This window comes from Perca flavescens, chromosome 15 (genome assembly GCF_004354835.1).
Source record: "Perca flavescens isolate YP-PL-M2 chromosome 15, PFLA_1.0, whole genome shotgun sequence".
NCBI lineage: Eukaryota > Metazoa > Chordata > Actinopteri > Perciformes > Percidae > Perca > Perca flavescens.
This window is the reverse complement of record NC_041345.1, coordinates 31,224,598-31,242,767: the sequence shown is the minus strand read 5'-3', so window position 1 is coordinate 31,242,767 and position 18,170 is coordinate 31,224,598. Positions and strand designations below refer to the sequence as shown.

At 43.5% G+C, this 18,170-nt stretch overlaps 2 protein-coding genes across 3 annotated transcripts; one reads left to right on the top strand and one right to left on the bottom strand.

The window, feature by feature from the left end:
- Positions 1 to 303: 303 nt before the first annotated feature.
- Positions 304 to 13,519, bottom strand: jmjd6 (jumonji domain containing 6, arginine demethylase and lysine hydroxylase). 2 transcript variants are annotated; one of them, XM_028598990.1, is made up of 6 exons: positions 13,070 to 13,518; positions 12,065 to 12,453; positions 11,664 to 11,950; positions 5,265 to 5,400; positions 4,042 to 4,180; positions 304 to 3,608 (listed from the first exon to the last, which is right to left on the bottom strand). In XM_028598990.1, exons 1-6 carry the CDS (start codon positions 13,196 to 13,198, stop codon positions 3,486 to 3,488), a joined length of 1,203 nt encoding a protein of 400 aa, XP_028454791.1. In that variant the 5' UTR covers positions 13,199 to 13,518; the 3' UTR covers positions 304 to 3,485. The 2 variants fall into 2 exon arrangements, with proteins under 2 accessions (XP_028454791.1, XP_028454792.1); XM_028598991.1 differs by lacking the exon at positions 304 to 3,608 and having other exon boundaries at positions 4,099 to 4,180; positions 5,265 to 5,414; positions 13,070 to 13,519.
- A 32-nt stretch (positions 13,520 to 13,551) lies between these two features.
- mettl23 (methyltransferase 23, arginine) lies at positions 13,552 to 17,911 on the top strand. The gene is made up of 5 exons (XM_028599006.1): positions 13,552 to 13,894; positions 14,688 to 14,792; positions 16,083 to 16,320; positions 16,627 to 16,711; positions 17,624 to 17,911. Exons 1-5 carry the CDS (start codon positions 13,790 to 13,792, stop codon positions 17,781 to 17,783), a joined length of 693 nt encoding a protein of 230 aa, XP_028454807.1. The 5' UTR covers positions 13,552 to 13,789; the 3' UTR covers positions 17,784 to 17,911.
- The last annotated feature ends 259 nt before the right edge of the window (positions 17,912 to 18,170 follow it).

Here is an 18,170-nt window from a genome sequence, read left to right as displayed (position 1 = left end):
CTCTTCAGGGTACAGTTAAGACTTTCTAAGACATTTCAAAACCACCTAGGAGGACATGGAATGCCAACTACACGGCCATATAAATTTTGTCTGTGTCTGTGTGTGTGTGTCGCAGGTGTGTGTGTGTTACCTGGATTTAACAAAACGTGTGAAGTGTTTGTACTCTGATAATATAAAAGGAATACAACTTTGTCATATTGCTGTTATGCCAACTATTTCAAAGACGTTTTTAATACTTTTAAGACCCCGTTAACACGCTGGTTATAAACTACCAAAGGACTGATTAGACAAACACATTTCAAGTCATAGAAAAGATTAGATTTTATTGGAACAACAGAAAGAAATTGGGAGTCGTTTCTCAGATTCACTTCAACATTTTACCTGCAGGGAGGGGAAGAGGGGGAGGGGTGGGGCACTATGAGACCGACCTCAGAGACCAACACAGCGCCTTTAAATTAGTTTAAGAACAGATAAAAACACAGAAAAACCTCCCCCGGCAGTCAGTCACACTAACAAACTTCTTTATAGGCACTTTGAGTCTAAAGCAACAGAGTCACAGCGACATCAGGGTTAGGATACGGTCACACCCACACCTCTGGCTTTGAAAAGAAATATGTGTCGCCACGTTTCCCCCGCTCATTCCCCCTGCTGCGGGATTTCCGAGCCCCTAAACCGGAGGCATTTGGGGGAATGAGAGGGGGAAGCGCAGCAGAAGATATTCCTTTTTTAAACCGAAACGTTAACGGTGTAAACGTGGCCTCAGAAAAGCTGCACAAAGCTTCAACAACAACACAATTGTGGCTCATTTAGCAGCTATTTTAATTTTTGACAAACTGTTAATTAGTGAAAGTCATTTTAAAAGCAAAGAGAATTTTCTATCACAGTCAACTGATTAGATTTGGATTTTTTTCAGGACCAAACGAGACATTTGAAGACCCATTTTTCACTGTTTTATGGGAATATATATATAGGAAACGATTAATCGAGAAAATAACTTAGGAAACAACGATGCAGTCTTACTGGGTCCCAGAAGTTAAGATGACGTCTTTAAATGTCACGTTTTGTTCGACCAACAGTCCAAAAAAAACAAAAAAAACAACAAATATCAGTTTAATATCACAGAACGGGAAGACAACCAAAAAAGGAGTCACATTTGAGAAGCAGACAGATTTGTTTTTGTTGCCATATTTCAGCTCTAATCTGCACATGAATCAACGATAACGAGATATTAATCAGCTGATGTCCCGACTCATTTACAGTAAATCAGTGATTGGTTAACTGCTACGTGCACGTGTAAACGTCTGCGGAGCGGGCGCTCCGACGCTATCATCACAGGCGTAATCTTTTTTTTTGTCGCCACTTGAGTTTTTTGTCGAGTTTTTTCCCCCCCGACAATCTTTTTAAAAATGTTTTTGACGCTTTTCTCAATACAAGCAGACATGTCCCAGGACCTCCCCAAAAAGTTGACGATCTTACCCCCACCCCCCCCAAAATGTTGAACCCAAAGTTACGCCTTCCACTATAACCAATGACATTGGCGACATCGAACACGAGAGCAGTGTAGTGGTGATCCGCTCTACAAGCGTAGAAACAGGACAGTCTTCTATATATTTTTAATGTGAGGTGTGTGCGGTGCTTTCACACAGAAATGGATCATAAAGTGTCTATATGTCTTCAAATTAAACTACCGATAGACAGGGAACAACGTAATGACTGCCAGTGAGTGTGTTGGTAGGTGGACTTGTTGTTTTCCTCCCCTGCGTCCTCTGATAACAGCTGACAGTAGATCGACGGTTTCACAGCTCTGTGCCGGCTCCGAAAAATGGAAGAAACAACAATCGCAAAGCAAAAAACGCTCCATCTCTCTCCGTGACTCACACAATCCTACGCCGTGTGGCACTAAAGGCGGAGACCACTAAAACTCAGCCAACGGTCCGCACACGTTACGCGTGCAGCGTAGCTGAAGCGTTACTTGATATTTAATAAGATGCACAGCCCGATTATGAAATGCTAATAAACTCTGAAACACAGCGGCTCTTCATCCACTGGAGCGGTGCATTCTGGGGACTGTGGTGCCCTCTACTGTCATGTTTTACTGCACAAAATCAATATGACTCAACATTTTTAGCCAGCCTTCTCCTGCCCCTTCCAGACAGTTTCTCTCAGTCGCGGCATTTTGGCACCAAGAAGCAGGCGGAGCTTCAAACCGTCTCCTGTATTTCATACAGCAGATCTCCGAATTCACACTTCTACACGTACGTGCGTGTTTCCCTTTGTAACCGTTTCATTTCTTTAAGGCTGGCTGACCAAAGTGACACTTTCAATTTCCAGCTTGAAGTTAAATCAGCAAGGCAGCTAGAAGACACAAAACTAACTCGTTTGAAACCATTTTTAAAAAGGAACACTTCAACCCCTAAACATGACCTGATCTGGATATCAATCAATCAATCATTCACTGAGTAATTCAATTCTGGAATTAGGGCTACACAATAAATCGTCGGTTTTTTTTAATCGTTACCAAAATGTGCCCCATGTCTTTGTTTCTGCACAGACTTAAAGCCCAGTTGCCAGTTTCACTCTTCCTCCCCAGAAGCCTTTCCCAGTCTGGTCACTGGTTAGAATCTCTCTTCACACCTCCCACCACGGACACAAACGGGATCTTGATTGAAAGCACAGCGGTGACAGGTCTCCAGCGGATCCTCCTCCCGTCATCTACAGACATTTACCTACTCTAGACTACATTTACACTGCTACGCTTTGGTTGTTTTAAGCCACAAAATCATCTCCGTGCACACAAGACTTTTTAGCTACGGTAGCAGAAATATTCTCCGTTTAAACTAACGCCCAAACCCAAATATCTCAAGACCATTTGTGATGATAAGACCGACAAGAATCTGTGTTTCCAAAGGTCTCCGACTGTAACACAACCCCGCAGATTCCAAATGTCTCCGGTTTAGGGGCTGGAAAACACCAGAGCTGGGGGAATGAGAGGGGGAAACGTAGGGCTGGGCAATAGAACAACGTCGATATATGGGGCTAGATATCCTCTTAGATTTTGGATATTATAATATTGTGATAAAGTGTCATTGTATCCATGTTATTGGTGATGATCAAAACTCTCACTGTGTTAATATTTTGTGAAAGCACCAACCGCCAACCCAACAATATCGCCGCAAAATCGGCAATCGATGTATTTGTCAATGATATTGTAATATCTGATCTTTTCCATATCGCCACAGCTCTATGGAAACGAACAGATGGAGACCTTTGGGAACAACAATGCGGTCAGTCTTATCAGTTAGGGAGGTCTTTGTTTGCGGCCGCTGAGAGTGCAACGCAACCTCAGAGATTTCAAACCAAAAGGGCGTCCAAAGTGTGAAAATAGCAAAAGATATTTGATTTGAAACCAAAACGTTAACAGTGTGGATGCAGCCCTAGACAGGAAGCAGCTGTTTGTGTGATGACCAGCTGCAGATGGCCGGAGGTCACCGTGACGAGCTCCTCTCCTTGCTGACGCAGTCGTCCTGGCTGCTGGTGTCTCCGTTGGCCGCCGCGCCGCAGGTCCGTCTCTTCTTCCTGCGGTGGGACACGGCGTCTCCCTCCGCTGCCTGCAGGAGGACAAAGTGTTCTGGCTGTTAGGACACGATATACAGGGCGGGTTGGGTTACAGACGGCGCTCACATGTTAGCACCTGTTGCTTTACACACACACACACACACACACACACACACACAGTGTCTTTCAGACTCCAATGTCAGCAGGACTTCATATAGCATATTTTCTTCATATTGTGCAGCCCTAGTCAATGTTACAGTTTTATGAAATAATTGCTTAAAGCATTTAAATCAAGTTTTGTGTTTGAGTTTGTAATATTCAGAAATCTTAATTTCGACTAAAAGCTTTTCATGTTTACGGTAAATGATTGGTTTCAGTAACTAACTAATAATAATAATAATAATGGGTATTGACCCTGAACAAGCAGTATTGGTCGACCCGTAATGTAAAAGCCACGTAAACCTGAGTGTGTGTTTCAGCACGTACATCAGAGTCGGAGTCAGACGAGCTGGAGGACGATGAAGACGAAGAGTCACTGGAGCTGTCTGACGCGATGCCCGTCGACTCCTGAAGGTCCACTTTGTCTGCCAGCGCCGCCAGGTCGGGCCTCTCCTGCTTCAAGATACTGAACCCACACACACACACACACACACACACACACACACACACACACACACACACACACACACACATTAAATCCTATCTTTCTCATTACATCGTCTGAGACACCTGCACTTTCACGTTTTACATGTCCACCAGGGTTTCCCGCAGCACTTTGCAGCTAAGGCGGCCGCCTAAGCAACACACACCTGCCGCCCGTCGTCAAAAAAAAAAAAAAAAAAAAAAAAAAAAAAAATATATGAGCGATATCTGCCGTGTTACTCTGTCCCGTTTCCTCCCTTTCATTCCATTTGACAACCTGCCAGTGGAGGCGGTGGGGACAGGCTCGGCCACGGGCTGCTGTGGACTTGTCAGTCTCGCAAGCGGTTCCAGGAAAGCGGCTGCATGTGTCCGACAATGCACAGAACATTAACGGTACAAGCCTACAGCTGTGCGTGGACACAGAGTGCAGGAAAAAGTGTCAGTTTCCTGCTTGTCGGTCAAAGGTTAACGATCGGCTAACATTTAATTTCATTGTTCCATCTTTTGGAAGGCTGGCTGCCAAAAATCGCCACTTACTAGCTAATTAATTAGCCTGAGGTAAATGCTAGCTATCAGTGAACAGAAGTGCTGTGGTGGCTGGCGTCTGGTGTGCGCGCCAGCGTTTGTGTGCATGCGTGTCGAACATTAGATTACACACACGTGGACCCTATTTACTAATAGGGTGACTTCTGAAGGCAATTGGTTGCACTGGATTTTATTTAGGGCTATCAGAGTAAAGGGGGCTAAATACTTCTGCACGCCACACTTCAGTTTTTTTATTTCTAAAATAATTTGAAAACCATGTATCATTTTCCTTCCACTTCACAATTATGCGCCGCTTTGTGTTAGTCAGTCACATTAAATCCCAATGAAATACATTTACATTTGTGGTTGAAACGTGACAAAATGTGGAAAAGTTCAAGGGGTAGGAATACTTTTGCAAGCCTCTGTAACTGGTTATAACTGTGTCTTGGGATGTGTCTAATCTCTGGTGTAAAAGCTAAAAGTCTTTACTAATCTAGTCTGTGTGTTCCTGATGTGGTGGTGGCAGCGCGTTGAGTCCTTACCGGTACCACTTCCTGGAGAGTTTGGGTCGCCCTCGGACCGTTTTGTGCCAAACAATGGGGAAGTTGGTGGTGCTGGCGAAGTTCTGAGTGACGGCGATTGTGGTGTCCAGGTTGAGGACCACGTGCCACCACCCGCCTGCGGACACACAGCTAGTCACCATTAACACGGGAAACAGAAACACACGGTCATCGGAAACAGAAACACCTGGTCAGTTACCATTAACTGGGCATTCACACCAAAACAAGCGAGGGAGTGTCACTGACCCCCCCATGCAGCACAAGTAGACTTCATATTTCCCAGTCAGCTGTTTTCCGTCAGATCGTTTATAGATCGCAACGTTTCCGAGGGCACTTAAAGGCAGCTTTATTGAACGAGAGAGAGAGAGAGAGAGAGAGAGAGAGAGAGAGAGAGAGAGAGAGAGAGAGAGAGAGAGAGAGAGAGAGAGAGAGAGAGAGAGAGAGACCCTATGTTCTCCATGTGTCTGTGTCTAAGTGACTGATGGGAACAACAATCTGTGACATTGGTCTAGTATTAAGCGAGAGAAACAAGCTACAATCTAAGTTAATAGGACAAGTGCTCGTTTTGCCGCTGACAGACTCAGATTAATATTCTAAGTGTCTGACAACATTATGGAAAGGATTTCAAGACCTTTCTGTTTAACCAGAAACAGCTCTGAGGTCGCTAGCGCTAAACCCACCAGACTCCATCTAAAAAAATCTGTACTTTCAGTGTGTATAGAGCCAGCATATTCTCACATGTACAGTACAGGCCAAAAGTTTGGACACACCTTCTCATTCAATGAGTTTCCTTTTTATTTTCATGACTATTTACATTGTAGATTCTCACTGAAGGCATCAAAACTATGAATGAACACATATGGAATTATGTACTTAACAAAAAGTGTGAAATAACTGAAAACATGTCTTATATTTTTCAAAGTAGCCACCCTTTGCTTTTTTATTAAGGCGAGACACTACAGGTGAATAGGGAATTTTTTTAACTAGCAGATATCACCATGAAACTCTGCCAGTTGATTACTTACATTAAGATGAGAAAAAAATGTATTACAAGTTTTCTGTAATTTAATATTTAAATATGCAAATTAGGCATTATCTAATGAAAAATGCACTAATTTGCATACATTTTAAAAAACGAAATCTGAGTATTGGATAAAGCCACGTTCAAAATTATTTTTTCATTGTGTTCACATATTAGATGGGGAAAAAATTACAGAGGGATTTATGGATATCTACTTTTGTTATCCTGTAAATCAGAATATACTGTCAATAGCCTTAAAAAAACGATTTTTGCCATGTTTTTTGGAAGAAAATGTTATATAAATCAGGCTAGGAATAATATATTTACAAATCCCTCTGTAATTGTCTTCATAATATAACTAGGTAAAAGACTGGAAAGTTTGGTGTATAAAGGTGCTACTGAAGTGGAGATTTCGTTCTTGGAGTATGAGAGAAAAGTCATTTTGAGAAAACGGCCTTTAAGGATTTTTAAACCAAAATTCCACTAATTTCTAATGAAAGCAATGAATAACAGACACATATCCCTTTAGGTCTAAGTAAGATCCATGTATCACACTGTTTAACATCCAAAACTCATTACTGCTTCATCCATCACTGATCATAACATCCAAAACAACACATCAACATGGGGTTCAACTGAAGACCATTACATCACAAACTTCAAACTGACACAACACAACCATTACACAGCCTGGTTTCCCCAAGTTAGTTTACAGTCTCCATATCCATGCCAGCACCATATGTAGGGCTAGGGCTGGGCGATATGGACCAAAAGTCATATCCCGATATATTTTGGCTGAATATCGATATACGATATATATCCCGATATTTTTTTCCGCAAAGTGAGAGCAAATGTTCAGTCAAAGCCAAAATCAAATATGACATGTCACAAGTAGTTTCATAGAGACAGTTGCAAAATCAAATAAATAATAAACCGGTTTCTTCACCTGGTTCATGATTAAATGCTCAGCTGTTCAAATAACAATAAAATGTAAACCTAAATACTGTATAACAGGAGTACCTTTTTTGAAATCAAAGCTCCATATTTGTGATTCGTTCCAAAGGTCAATTAAGCTTTTGATATTAATATAATCTACTTTGTTCAAAATGTAATGCCTCATGCCTGTAAGCCTAGGTTTATAGTCCCATTCTTCCACTTGATACTGCTTCCACTTAAGTAAACTAAAAGATGAACTATCGACTACAAAACAAAGAAACTAATTAATGTGTTAATACAAAGAATATTTATTATGATCGGTTCACAGATCTGAGTCCAAACGGAAACTTCACCCTTCTGAAACTAAGAGTTTCTGCTTCAAGGTGAAGTTTAAAACAGACTGAAATGTCCAGGCTCATTCCTCCACTATTTATTTCTGTATGTATTTATGCGTTACATGTCATTTTAACGGGCATTGAGCTCCAGATCCTGCAGCTGCAGACGGTCTCTGCTGCCCCGCTGTAGCTTCTCTCCGTCCGCCTGCCGCCGGCAAACTTAGTGGAACTTTCCGCCGATATCGACATACAGGTCGTCCTGGACTACGTGTAAGATCCTACCGATCACCACTCTGTCTTTGGCTGGTCCGATTTGGATCAGCGGGGACCCAGCGCAGCGAGGCAAAGCTGTGTTTTTCCCGGGGGAAGAGACGCTGCGGCCGGCCACGGAGCTCTCCGCCTCCCGCTGCCGCCGGAGCTCAGGTTGCTGGTCGAAGGCGGCATACATAATCATAAAACACATTGTCACCTGTTAAATGTTATTCATTGCTGTTTGTTCTTTTCATTTCCTCTATCGAACATAATTAAGCAGTACAAAAGTCCGGCATCTTTAGCGTTGATCTGAATGCTTCGCACCCCTGTTCCAAGATGGCGGCGGTTTTGACGTATGTTTAGAACCTCAAGGCGACATCTGTGTATATATCTATGGGAGCAAGGATCACATTTGAACTATATCGATATATGCGATATGGTCTAATTCCATATCTCATTTAAAAATATATCGATATATTTTTAATATCGATATATCGCCCAGCCCTATGTAGGGCCCTCCTCCATCTCCTGCTGGTGTCGTCTCACTTTTTTGGCTGTGCTTACACTTTTACGGCTCCGCTTTGCACTGGAGGAATGGACACTATTGGCTTTTGAGATCCTAACCATGTCGTCATCCTTCATTGCATTAACAGTCTGTGCTCTGAAGCCACAATTTCTCCATCACAGCCAGCATGGCAGAGGCACCCTCATTGAATGTAGAAATAGCCATACTGGCTGCAGTTTTTGGACACTGGGCCCATATGACCAAGTTGAGGCATGCGTTGTCATTCTGAGTGCCTCCATGCTGCACTGTCACTGGACATCCAGTGATACACAGGGATGAGCTTCTTATGAATCATTCAAAAGACCAATATTTAGAACATTGGAGAAAGCAATCAAAGTAGACTAAATTGTTATTAAACATATTATTTTCACACTGTCAGAGATACGAAAAAGAGACGGATCCTGACTAAATACAGGCTCAGTGACCACTAACTGGGTCAGACAGAGATGACCTTCCTCCTCCACTGGAAAAAAGTATCTTCACTAAGAGATTTACACCTTGGAAAAATAGCCAAAAAAAGTTAACACCAGAAAAGAAGCTGGAAGTTCTCCTAGGAGAGGGGACAGCAGCTCTACTGACCGCTAAATATGGATCTGCCTGCCACAGCCTGAGGGACTCTCAACCACTTAGGATCCCAAAATTACAGATTTGTATAGTAGTGGTGTCAACAATAATCGATTCGGCAATGCATTGCAACACGGGGCATGCACGAGTGGACAATAAAGTTGTGAAGTTTCTGGCCCGCACGGGCCAGTCACTGTGGCTCTGTCTGCTGCATCAGCACACGTCATACAGAGCGGCACGAAGAGTGTGAATGTTAACATTTCACATTTTCACCTCAGGTAATTTATAACCAATTAATTTGGATACAAGCCTTGCATTTTGGATTCTGAACAGCGATGCTCGCGCTGCGCGCACACACACAGCAGGGCTGAGGTGTGTGCTTTTCTTTTTATTTTCTTTATTTGAAAGAAAGCCCCTGGAGTGTTTGCTTAAAATAATTCTGGCCCTTGGATAAATGTAGTTGATGACCCCTGGTCTAGCTTTACTGCTTATGACACAACATCCAGTGGCAGTGGCTAGCTGGGTGGGTTATAACCATTTTCTGAAGCTTCATGGTAGGTGCGGCGTATATTTTCCTGCTTTTTTGTCCTTTGCCAATCACACCTATGATATTTCTTTCAGGGCCAGTAAAAATGTAGAAGGGGCCAGCAAAACTCTGATCTACTGGCCCCGGGGGCCAGTAGGGATTTTTTTTTTATGTTGAGACCTGCTCATGACTGATGAAAAATTTGCCTTGTGTGCAGTAGAATGTTAATGCATTGCAATGCATCGCAATGCATCGTAGAATCAAATTGAATCGTTAACTGGTGAATTGTAATCGAATCGAATTGTGAGGGCAGTGCCAATGCACACCCCTATTGTATAGTAATTATATTAGAATAGTATATATGTGACACCTACATATTTAATATATGACATGTATTGTAGGCCATGAATATCTGTAAACTGCTGAGAGGGAGAGGGAGAGAGTCAGTCTGATTACCTCCGCTGTCTGAAAACTCCTGTTTTCTGAACAATAGTTTAAACATCGGCGTACTATGTGAAGGCATTTCATCATCTGCTGTCTTAGTGTGTAATCCCGTGTCTTCTTGCTAATAACAACTGTTTTCTTATCTGAGGTGATTTTCGACCGTTTGACGCATTTATTTTGACATTCTGAACTACCGCGGAAATGTCAGAGCTCGTCACGTGACCATTCTAAGCGAATCACGTTGTCAGGAATTGTCATCAGCCAATGAGATTGCGCATTTAGCGCTAAATCCCCCCTTTTACTTTCACGATTGGTTGCTGATGAAAAGGAAATGACCATATTTGGATCCGACAGCATTGTAATGGAGAGAGAGAGCTTTCCAACGGTATATGTGATGACAGGGTGCAGACAGCGATCGCGGAGCAGCGGGATGATTTAGAACGCCAACTTTTGTTAAATTTAGGATAAATCTACCGACGCTAAAAGACAAAGTATAGTAAAATAAAGGCCTAAATGTGTATTTTTCACCACATGTCTGAAAGAAGACATGTTATTGAATACAAATAGCCAAAAATCTTAAAATTGACCAGTGAAAAAAAAAAGATGTTTTTGCCTGCCGTGTCTCGCCTTAATAAGGGAAAAAATTCCACTAATTAACCCTGACAAAGCACACCTGTGAAGGTAAAACCATTTCAGGTGACTACCTCATGAAGCTCATTGAGAGAACACCAAGGGTTTGCAGAGTTATCAAAAAAAGCAAAGGGTGGCTACTTTGAAGAATCTAAAATATAAGACATGATTTCAGTTATTACTAGGGCTGCCATCTCTTAGTCGATTAGTCGACTAATCGGTCGTTTTGGTTTTAGTCGACTAAGATTTCTTTAGTCGATTAGTCATTTTTTATGCTTATTCATGCTTTATTACTCATTTCCAAGAAACTTCTGAGCACATTTATGGTAAACACAAGATTTAAAGTGGTGCTTCTGCAGGATTAATTGTGGAGAAACTCAGTTTTACAGATGGTTAATTAACTACATTTATATTGTGCTTTTGTAGTCTTAACCACCTCTCAAAGCGCATAGGTCTGTCAATTAAATCAACTAATCGATTAGTCGACAAAATTGTATAAGTGTTAGTTGACTAAGAATTTCTCTAGTCAAGGACAGCCCTAGTTATTTCACACTTTTTTGTTAAGTACATAATTCCATATGTGTTCATTCATAGTTCAGTGAGAATCTATTATGTAAATAGTTATGAAAATAAAGGAAACGCATTGTGTCCAAACTTTTGGCCTGTACTGTACATCTGTAAACTGTGTGTTTATTTCAACCACAACTAGAGTTGTGATGCTTGGAAAAGTGGAAAGAGTCTGGTGGGTTTAGCGAACTCAATTTCGCAACTGTTTTTATGTTTAAAAAAGGGATCTTACTCTTTAACAGAAAGGTTGACCACCTTAAAAATCCTTTCCATAATGTTGTCAGACACTTAGAATATTAATCTGAGTCTGTCAGCGAAAAAACAAGCACTTTAATGAAGGTAAATACGAGCTGCACAATTGTCCTATTAACTTAGATTGTAACTTGTTTCTCTCGCTTAATACTGGACCGATGTCACAGATTGTTCAGTCACTTAGACACAGAAACATCCAGATTGAAACAAACGGTGGTTACCCTTTAACTGTTAAGGGTTATTATTATTTATATTATTAAGATTTAGAAAAAGATGCGTCTTCACTGACCAGGCACAAAAACGGTTTCCCCGGGTCTTTGCAGGATCTCCAGCGGCGTGAACTCGGGCGGCCAGTTGGGCTGCTGGGTTCTGGGATAAATGACGTTGAACCATGTGATTGCTTCGTCCTGCTGGTTGCCCCCCTCCTCTCTGGCCACCTTGATGAGCTCGCGGGGGGTGTTGGTGGGGAACAGACACCACCTCTTGTGTCCCTGGACCAGGGCGTTCCAGGCGCTGGTGCCCAGCGGGTCGATGTGGATGCCGGTGCCAGAGCGGGCCGGGCCCATCACAAACCACCTGGGGGTGGGGGAGGAGACAAAACCGTCACGTACCTCAGAAGCTCCTACTACGTGAGCCCCATCTCTGTCACACACACATACACACACAAACAAACTCAAAAAGACTAGAAACCTGTACGGCGGCCGGCGCTTCTCTCCTGCGAACTGGAACAGGTCGTCCCTGAAGAAGACGGGCACCTGGTAGTCGTCCAGCAGCTTCCGCCGTTTGGCGTGCTCGCCGTAGCTGCTGTCAAAGATGTAGAGCGGGCTGTCGTCCCGCGTGCTCTCCAGGTACTCCATGTAGTACTTCATCTTCATCTTCACCGAGTAGCCGTCGTTGTCTTCCCCGCACTTGAACTTCTGGTTGCGGTATTTGCGTTTGAGGCGCTCCAGGGTCCACTTCTCCCGGGCGGGCCAGCTGTCCTGCGCGTTCAGCAAGACCACGGGCTTGTAGGGGCGCTCAAATCGCCGGATGAACTCTTCGGGACTGAGGTGGCGGGTGTCCACGCGCTCCACGTTGTCCTGTAACACAGAATGTATCAGTGAGGAGGTCTGAAGGCCTTTCCAAAATCCTCACAGGCTCTGTTACATGATAAGACATTTTAAATGCAATATATTTCCTAATCTTTGAACATGGACATGTCTAGCTTTCAGACACACACACACAGAGAAAGAGAGAGAGAGAGAGAGAGAGAGAGAGAGAGAGAGAGAGAGAGAAAGACCAAAGGAGAGAAAGGACAAAGAAAGAGAGGAGTGGAGAAAAAAAGAAAGGGAGAAAGTATCCACTTCCTCCGCCTGTGTATTCAGTTATGTGAAAAATAGATATTAAGTGTCCATAAATAAACATATACAGTCCATCATGTGGCTACATGCAGCAATAAACAAGTGTGTGAGAAAGTAGGAACAGAGTTACATTAAATATCAAGCCTGGGGACAGAATTGAGTGCAACACCGACTCGTTGTGTACGTGACAAGCTGCACTCCTGCTGTTGTGGCTAGAGGGGATACAGCTACGGCCTAAACTCAACTCGTCTAAAGTTAGTCGTCACCGTAGCTGTATCCCTTCTAGCGTATCTAACCGCTGCGCCTAGCAGCTAGCTCATGTTAGCTTAGCTCCAGATGCTACATTGACAGTTACCTTTACGGTGCGGTGTGACAGGTCGAAAGCCTCATGATAATCGTGTTTTATCCAGTCTAATGAGTCCTTCAGTTCGGGTCTTGCGCTCCGTTTCGCCTCTTTAATCCTCTTCTTACTTTTATGGTTCATTCCTGCTCCCGTGTGTTAGCGCTGCTCAGCGATCGAGCTAACCCGGAGGATACTACAGCAACACATTAACGTTACCTGGCTAACGTTAGCTAGCTACGCTGTTCTGACAGTCTCACCTTATTTATTTCAAACAGACAACAAAACCACAAGTCGGTGTGTGTTTAACACGTCTTCAAATATACACCAACAAATGTGAGAACACTTTTAAAACCTGCCCAGTCGACACGGTTTTATAAATAGCTAACAAGAGAGACACTCGCTAACTGGCTTGGCCGGGCAACACAATGCTTGCGCAACTGATTGACATCTCTGTAGGGCCCGCCCTTATGTCAGGGACTGAACGCGCAGTGGCTACAGCGTCCGCAAGAACAAAACATTGATTGGGTGCAATGTAGAATGAGCCTTCCCGCCTGGCGTTTACGATGATTTAATTGGCTGTTTAAAGCGCCCTTCTTTTGTGTTGTGGTCGACGCGGAAATAGACATACGCGTGGCTGCTAGTGGTATTTTACCAATGCGATTGGTAAATACGAGTCTTTCAACATAGCTGGCGATGTAAATTGTGTAATTTAAGGGCTTATTAACCGGCACGATGGACCACAGAGGAGCCGAAACACCTAGCATAGCATACAAAGTGTTCACGTTTGAAGATAACAAGAAAAACACACCGGAGTCCCTTTGTGTTTCCATACCGGAGGTGTGTTTACGTTATTAAATACATTATTATTCTTCAGGTACACCGCTGCTCTTTATATACCCCTGTGTGGAGCTAACTTCAGCATATCATATCAATTAGCTGTTGTCTTGTTAGTGTCGTGTTCTGCTGTCATAGAATCAAGGCGCTAATGCATGACAATTTTTAATTTAAGATAACAATGTGTATATTCGTGATATACACCTGTTAGAAGAACTATCAGAGGCTTAATACGATATAGCGCTCTCCTTTAATTCGGCATACATCCAGTAAAGCAAAGATGTGTTTATTTAAATAAAATTTGAACTTTAATAACTGGCATGCCTCTAACCATTAACGTATGGTTCATTTAAATAAACCATGGGTATATTTGCGTTTGTACCTGCTGAAACAGCAAACTTAATTTCAGTTAGATATGTTTAACTCCTCCCTTTAATTCGGCATACAACTAGTGCTAAAAAACGTATTTATCTAACTAAAATTGTATTTGAACAAATTGTTAGGTTGCCACACACTCTCACACACAGACAGACAGACAGACACACACACACACACACACACACACACACACACATGCGCACAGACACACACACAGACACATATACACACGCGCACAGACACACACAAACACAGACACACACATGAAACATGGATGATGTAGATGCTGATCTTTAGAAGTTTTTAACTACTCATAAATTGTCTAAAGTCGTGAACCAGTCTCTACTTTTGGGTTTATTATATGCAAGGCATCCTTAACATGCTGCCTGTGCTCCTCATGTTTAACTGTGGTCCTCAGGTTCTGGATCCCCATTATGGGATGTATGTGTGGCCCTGTGCAGTGGTGCTGGCTCAGTTTCTATGGACACGGAGAGAAGAGCTGAGAGGCAAGACGCTACTGGAGGTAAGACTACTGGGAGAAGAGAATCACACCCAGAGACAGAGACGCGTGTAGTTTATTAACATGCTTTTAATTAATTGGAAAAGTCAAATATCTTTGTCTGTTTTGTGGTATAAAATGCTAATACCTAGGTGATATCTGAAATAAGGCTTTCAACAAGTCTAAGTCAAAGATACAAAAGAATCACTCGCTTAAAAGCCCTCTCACAAGCTGGCCGACAGGGTAGGGGGGTAGAATTAACAACCCCTGACCAGCTGACAGCACATGGAAGGGGGTGAAGTACTAGCCCTTCTGACCTCTGACCTCCTAAGCCAGGACCGAAATGGGAGGTGTAGAAAAGCCAGTCTCTGCACTTTAGATAAACAGGAGAACATAACGTTTGGTTATCAATAGCTGCTAAAAACTGGAACACAAATCAATAGTAAGATATATTAAAAGACTACAGTATTTTTTTATGTCCCTTTTTTCCAGTTTGGGCATTAGAAAATGTTATGTTTTTCCCATACGTTGTGTCTCTTTGTAGTTGTGTTGTGTCTCTTTATGTTGTGTGTCTTTGTAGTTATGTTGTGTCTCTTTGTAGTTATGCTGTGTCTCTTTGTAGTTGTGTATTTGTAGTTACGTTATCTCTTTGTAGTTGTGTTGTGTGTATTTGTAGTTACGTTATCTCTTTGTAGTTGTGTTGTGTGTATTTGTAGTTATGTTGTCTCTTTGTAGTTGTGTTGTGTCTCTTTGTTGTTGTGTTGTGTCTCTTTGTAGTTTTATTGTCTCTTTGTAGTTGTGTTGTAGTTGTTGTGTCTCTTTGTAGTTGTGTTATGTGTATTTGTAGTTATGTTGTCTCTTTGTAGTTGTGTGTTGTGTCTCTTTGTTGTTGTGTTGTCTCTTTGTAGTTGTGTTGTAGTTAGTGTGTCTCTTTGTAGTTGTCTCTTTTTGGTTATTTGTCTTTCTTTTGGGTTTTTTTGGGGTCTCTGTTGTCATTTGGCATTTCTTTGTAGTTATATTGTGTCTTTGTAGTTGTGTTGTGTCTCTTTGTAGTTGCTTTGTGTCTTTTTTTTCACATAACTTTGGACCGTTTTTATCTCCATATCTGTCTGAAATGTTGGAAAAGCTAGAGCAGATAACAAATAAATAACACAAAAAAAAAGCTTAAAGACAAAACTTAAAGCTAAAGAAGTCCGACTACAGTCATTCCACTCTTTTAGATGTGTTTATTCACCTGCTTTGCACTGATAGAACTGCGTCCGGTTGCGGTACATATATACATGTTCGATGCCAATAAAGCCGGTTCTCTCCCAGCTCGGTGCAGGTGTGAGTCTGCCGGGCGTGGTGGCGGCCAGGTGCGGGGCATCGGTGATCCTGTGCGACAACGCTGAGACGCCGCAGTGTCTGGAGAACTGCCGGCGCAGCTGTGACGCCAACGGCCTGGGCCATGTTACCGTGCTGGGTCTCACCTGGGGGGAAGTCTCGCCGGATCTGGTTCTGCTCCCGAAGCTGGACATCATCTTGGGATCAGATGTCTTCTACGAGCCACAAGGTCGGTTCCTGTGTCCACAAAGGCCTGGCCTCAGAGTATTTACTGTATGTAAACCTGAGTGACTGAGACGCCAGAGCTGGGGGAATGAGAGGGGGGAAACGCCAGAGCTGGGGGAAGGAGAGGGGGGAAACGCTAGAGCAGGGGGAAGGAGAGGGGGGAAACGCTAGAGCAGGGGGAAGGAGAGGGGGGAAACGCTAGAACAGGGGGAAGGAGAGGGGGGAAACGCTAGAACAGGGGGAAGGAAAGGGGCGAAAGTTACAGAAGATATTTGTTGTTAACGGTGTGAATGTTGTTGACCTGTTTCAGATTTCGAAGACGTCCTCCTGACTGTTGCTTTTCTTCTGAGGAAAAACCCCAGCGCTCAGTTCTGGACCACGTACCAGGAGAGGAGGTGCTGGAAAAACATGATCACACTTTTTTTGAAAAAAGAAAGAGAGGGGGAGTAAGAAAGAGAAAGGGGGAGAAAGTATAGTAGTATATAGTAGAGTATTTAAGTAGTTGTTGAGTAAATGTACTTCGTTACATTCCACCGCGGGATGAAATGATTCTTTGTTTTTCAAACCTTGCTCCAGTTCTAACTTTCCTCTTCCGCTCTTCCCCTCTTCTTCTCCCCCCTCTCCCTCCTCTCCCTCTTTCCCTTCATCTTCCTCCTCTCCCTCTCCCTCCTTTTCCTCTTCTCCTCTTCCTCTCTTCCTTCCTCTTTCCCTTCCTCCTCTCCCTCCTGTTCCTTTCCTCATCCTCTTCCTTTTGCTCATCTCCCTCTCCGTCTTCCCCTCCCTCCTCTTCCTCATCTCCCTCTTCCTCTCCCTCCTTTTCCTCTTCCGCTTCTTCCTCTTTCCCTTCCTCTTCCATTTGCTCACCTCCCTCTCCGTCTTCCTCTTCCCCTCTTCCTCTCCCTTTCTTCCTCTTTCCCTTCTTCTTCCTTTTCCTCATCTCCCCTCTTCCTCCTCTCCCTCTTTCCCTTCGTCTTCCTCCTCTCCCTCCTCTTCCTCTTCCCCTTCCTTTTGCTCATCTCCCTCTCCGTCTTCCCCTCCCTCCTCTTCCTCATCTCCCTCTTCCCTCTTCCTCCTTTTCTTCTTCCCCTCTTCCGCTTCTTCCTCTTCCCCTTCCTCTTCCTTTTGCTCACCTCCCTCTCCATCTTCCTCTTCCCCTCTTCCTCTCCCTTTTTTCCTCTTTCCCTTCTTCTTCCTTTTCCTCATCTCCCCTCTTCCTCCTCTACCTCATCCGCTTTTCCCTTTCTTCCTCTTTCCCTTCCTCACCTCCCTCTCTGTCTTTCTCTCCCTCCTCTTCTTCTCACGCTCAGTGCTGATTGGTCGATTCAAGTGTTGCTCCAGCGGTGGGGGCTGACCTGCGTCGACGTTGGCCTGGAAACCTTCGGCGCCAATGAAGCTGAGCTGGCTGGATCCACGCTGCCCGGAAACAAGAGCATCCTCATGATGATCATCACCCTGAAGACAGGATGAAGACGTAAAGAAGAGTTGTCATGACTACCATACACTCAAAGGGCCCTGTTTTAAGATCTAAGCGCACGGCGTGAAGGTCCAGGTGTGTTTAGGGCGTGTCCAAATCCAATCTTTTGCTAGTTTGACGGAGGTAAAAAGTGTCCGTGTGCCGGGCGCCTGGTCCTAAAGGGTTGTCCTTAGTGTCTTCATTAATCAGAGGTGTGTTTTGGGTCTAACTGCAATCAACCAATCAGAGATCATCTCCCATTCCCTTTAAAAGCCAGGCACGTTTGGACCTTGGAGCATTGCTGTTGTGATGTGTATATATAATAATATATAATATTTTTATTTGTAAGCTTCTGCATGTGTGTGTGCTGCTGTGCAGCCCTGTGTGTGTAACAAGCATAG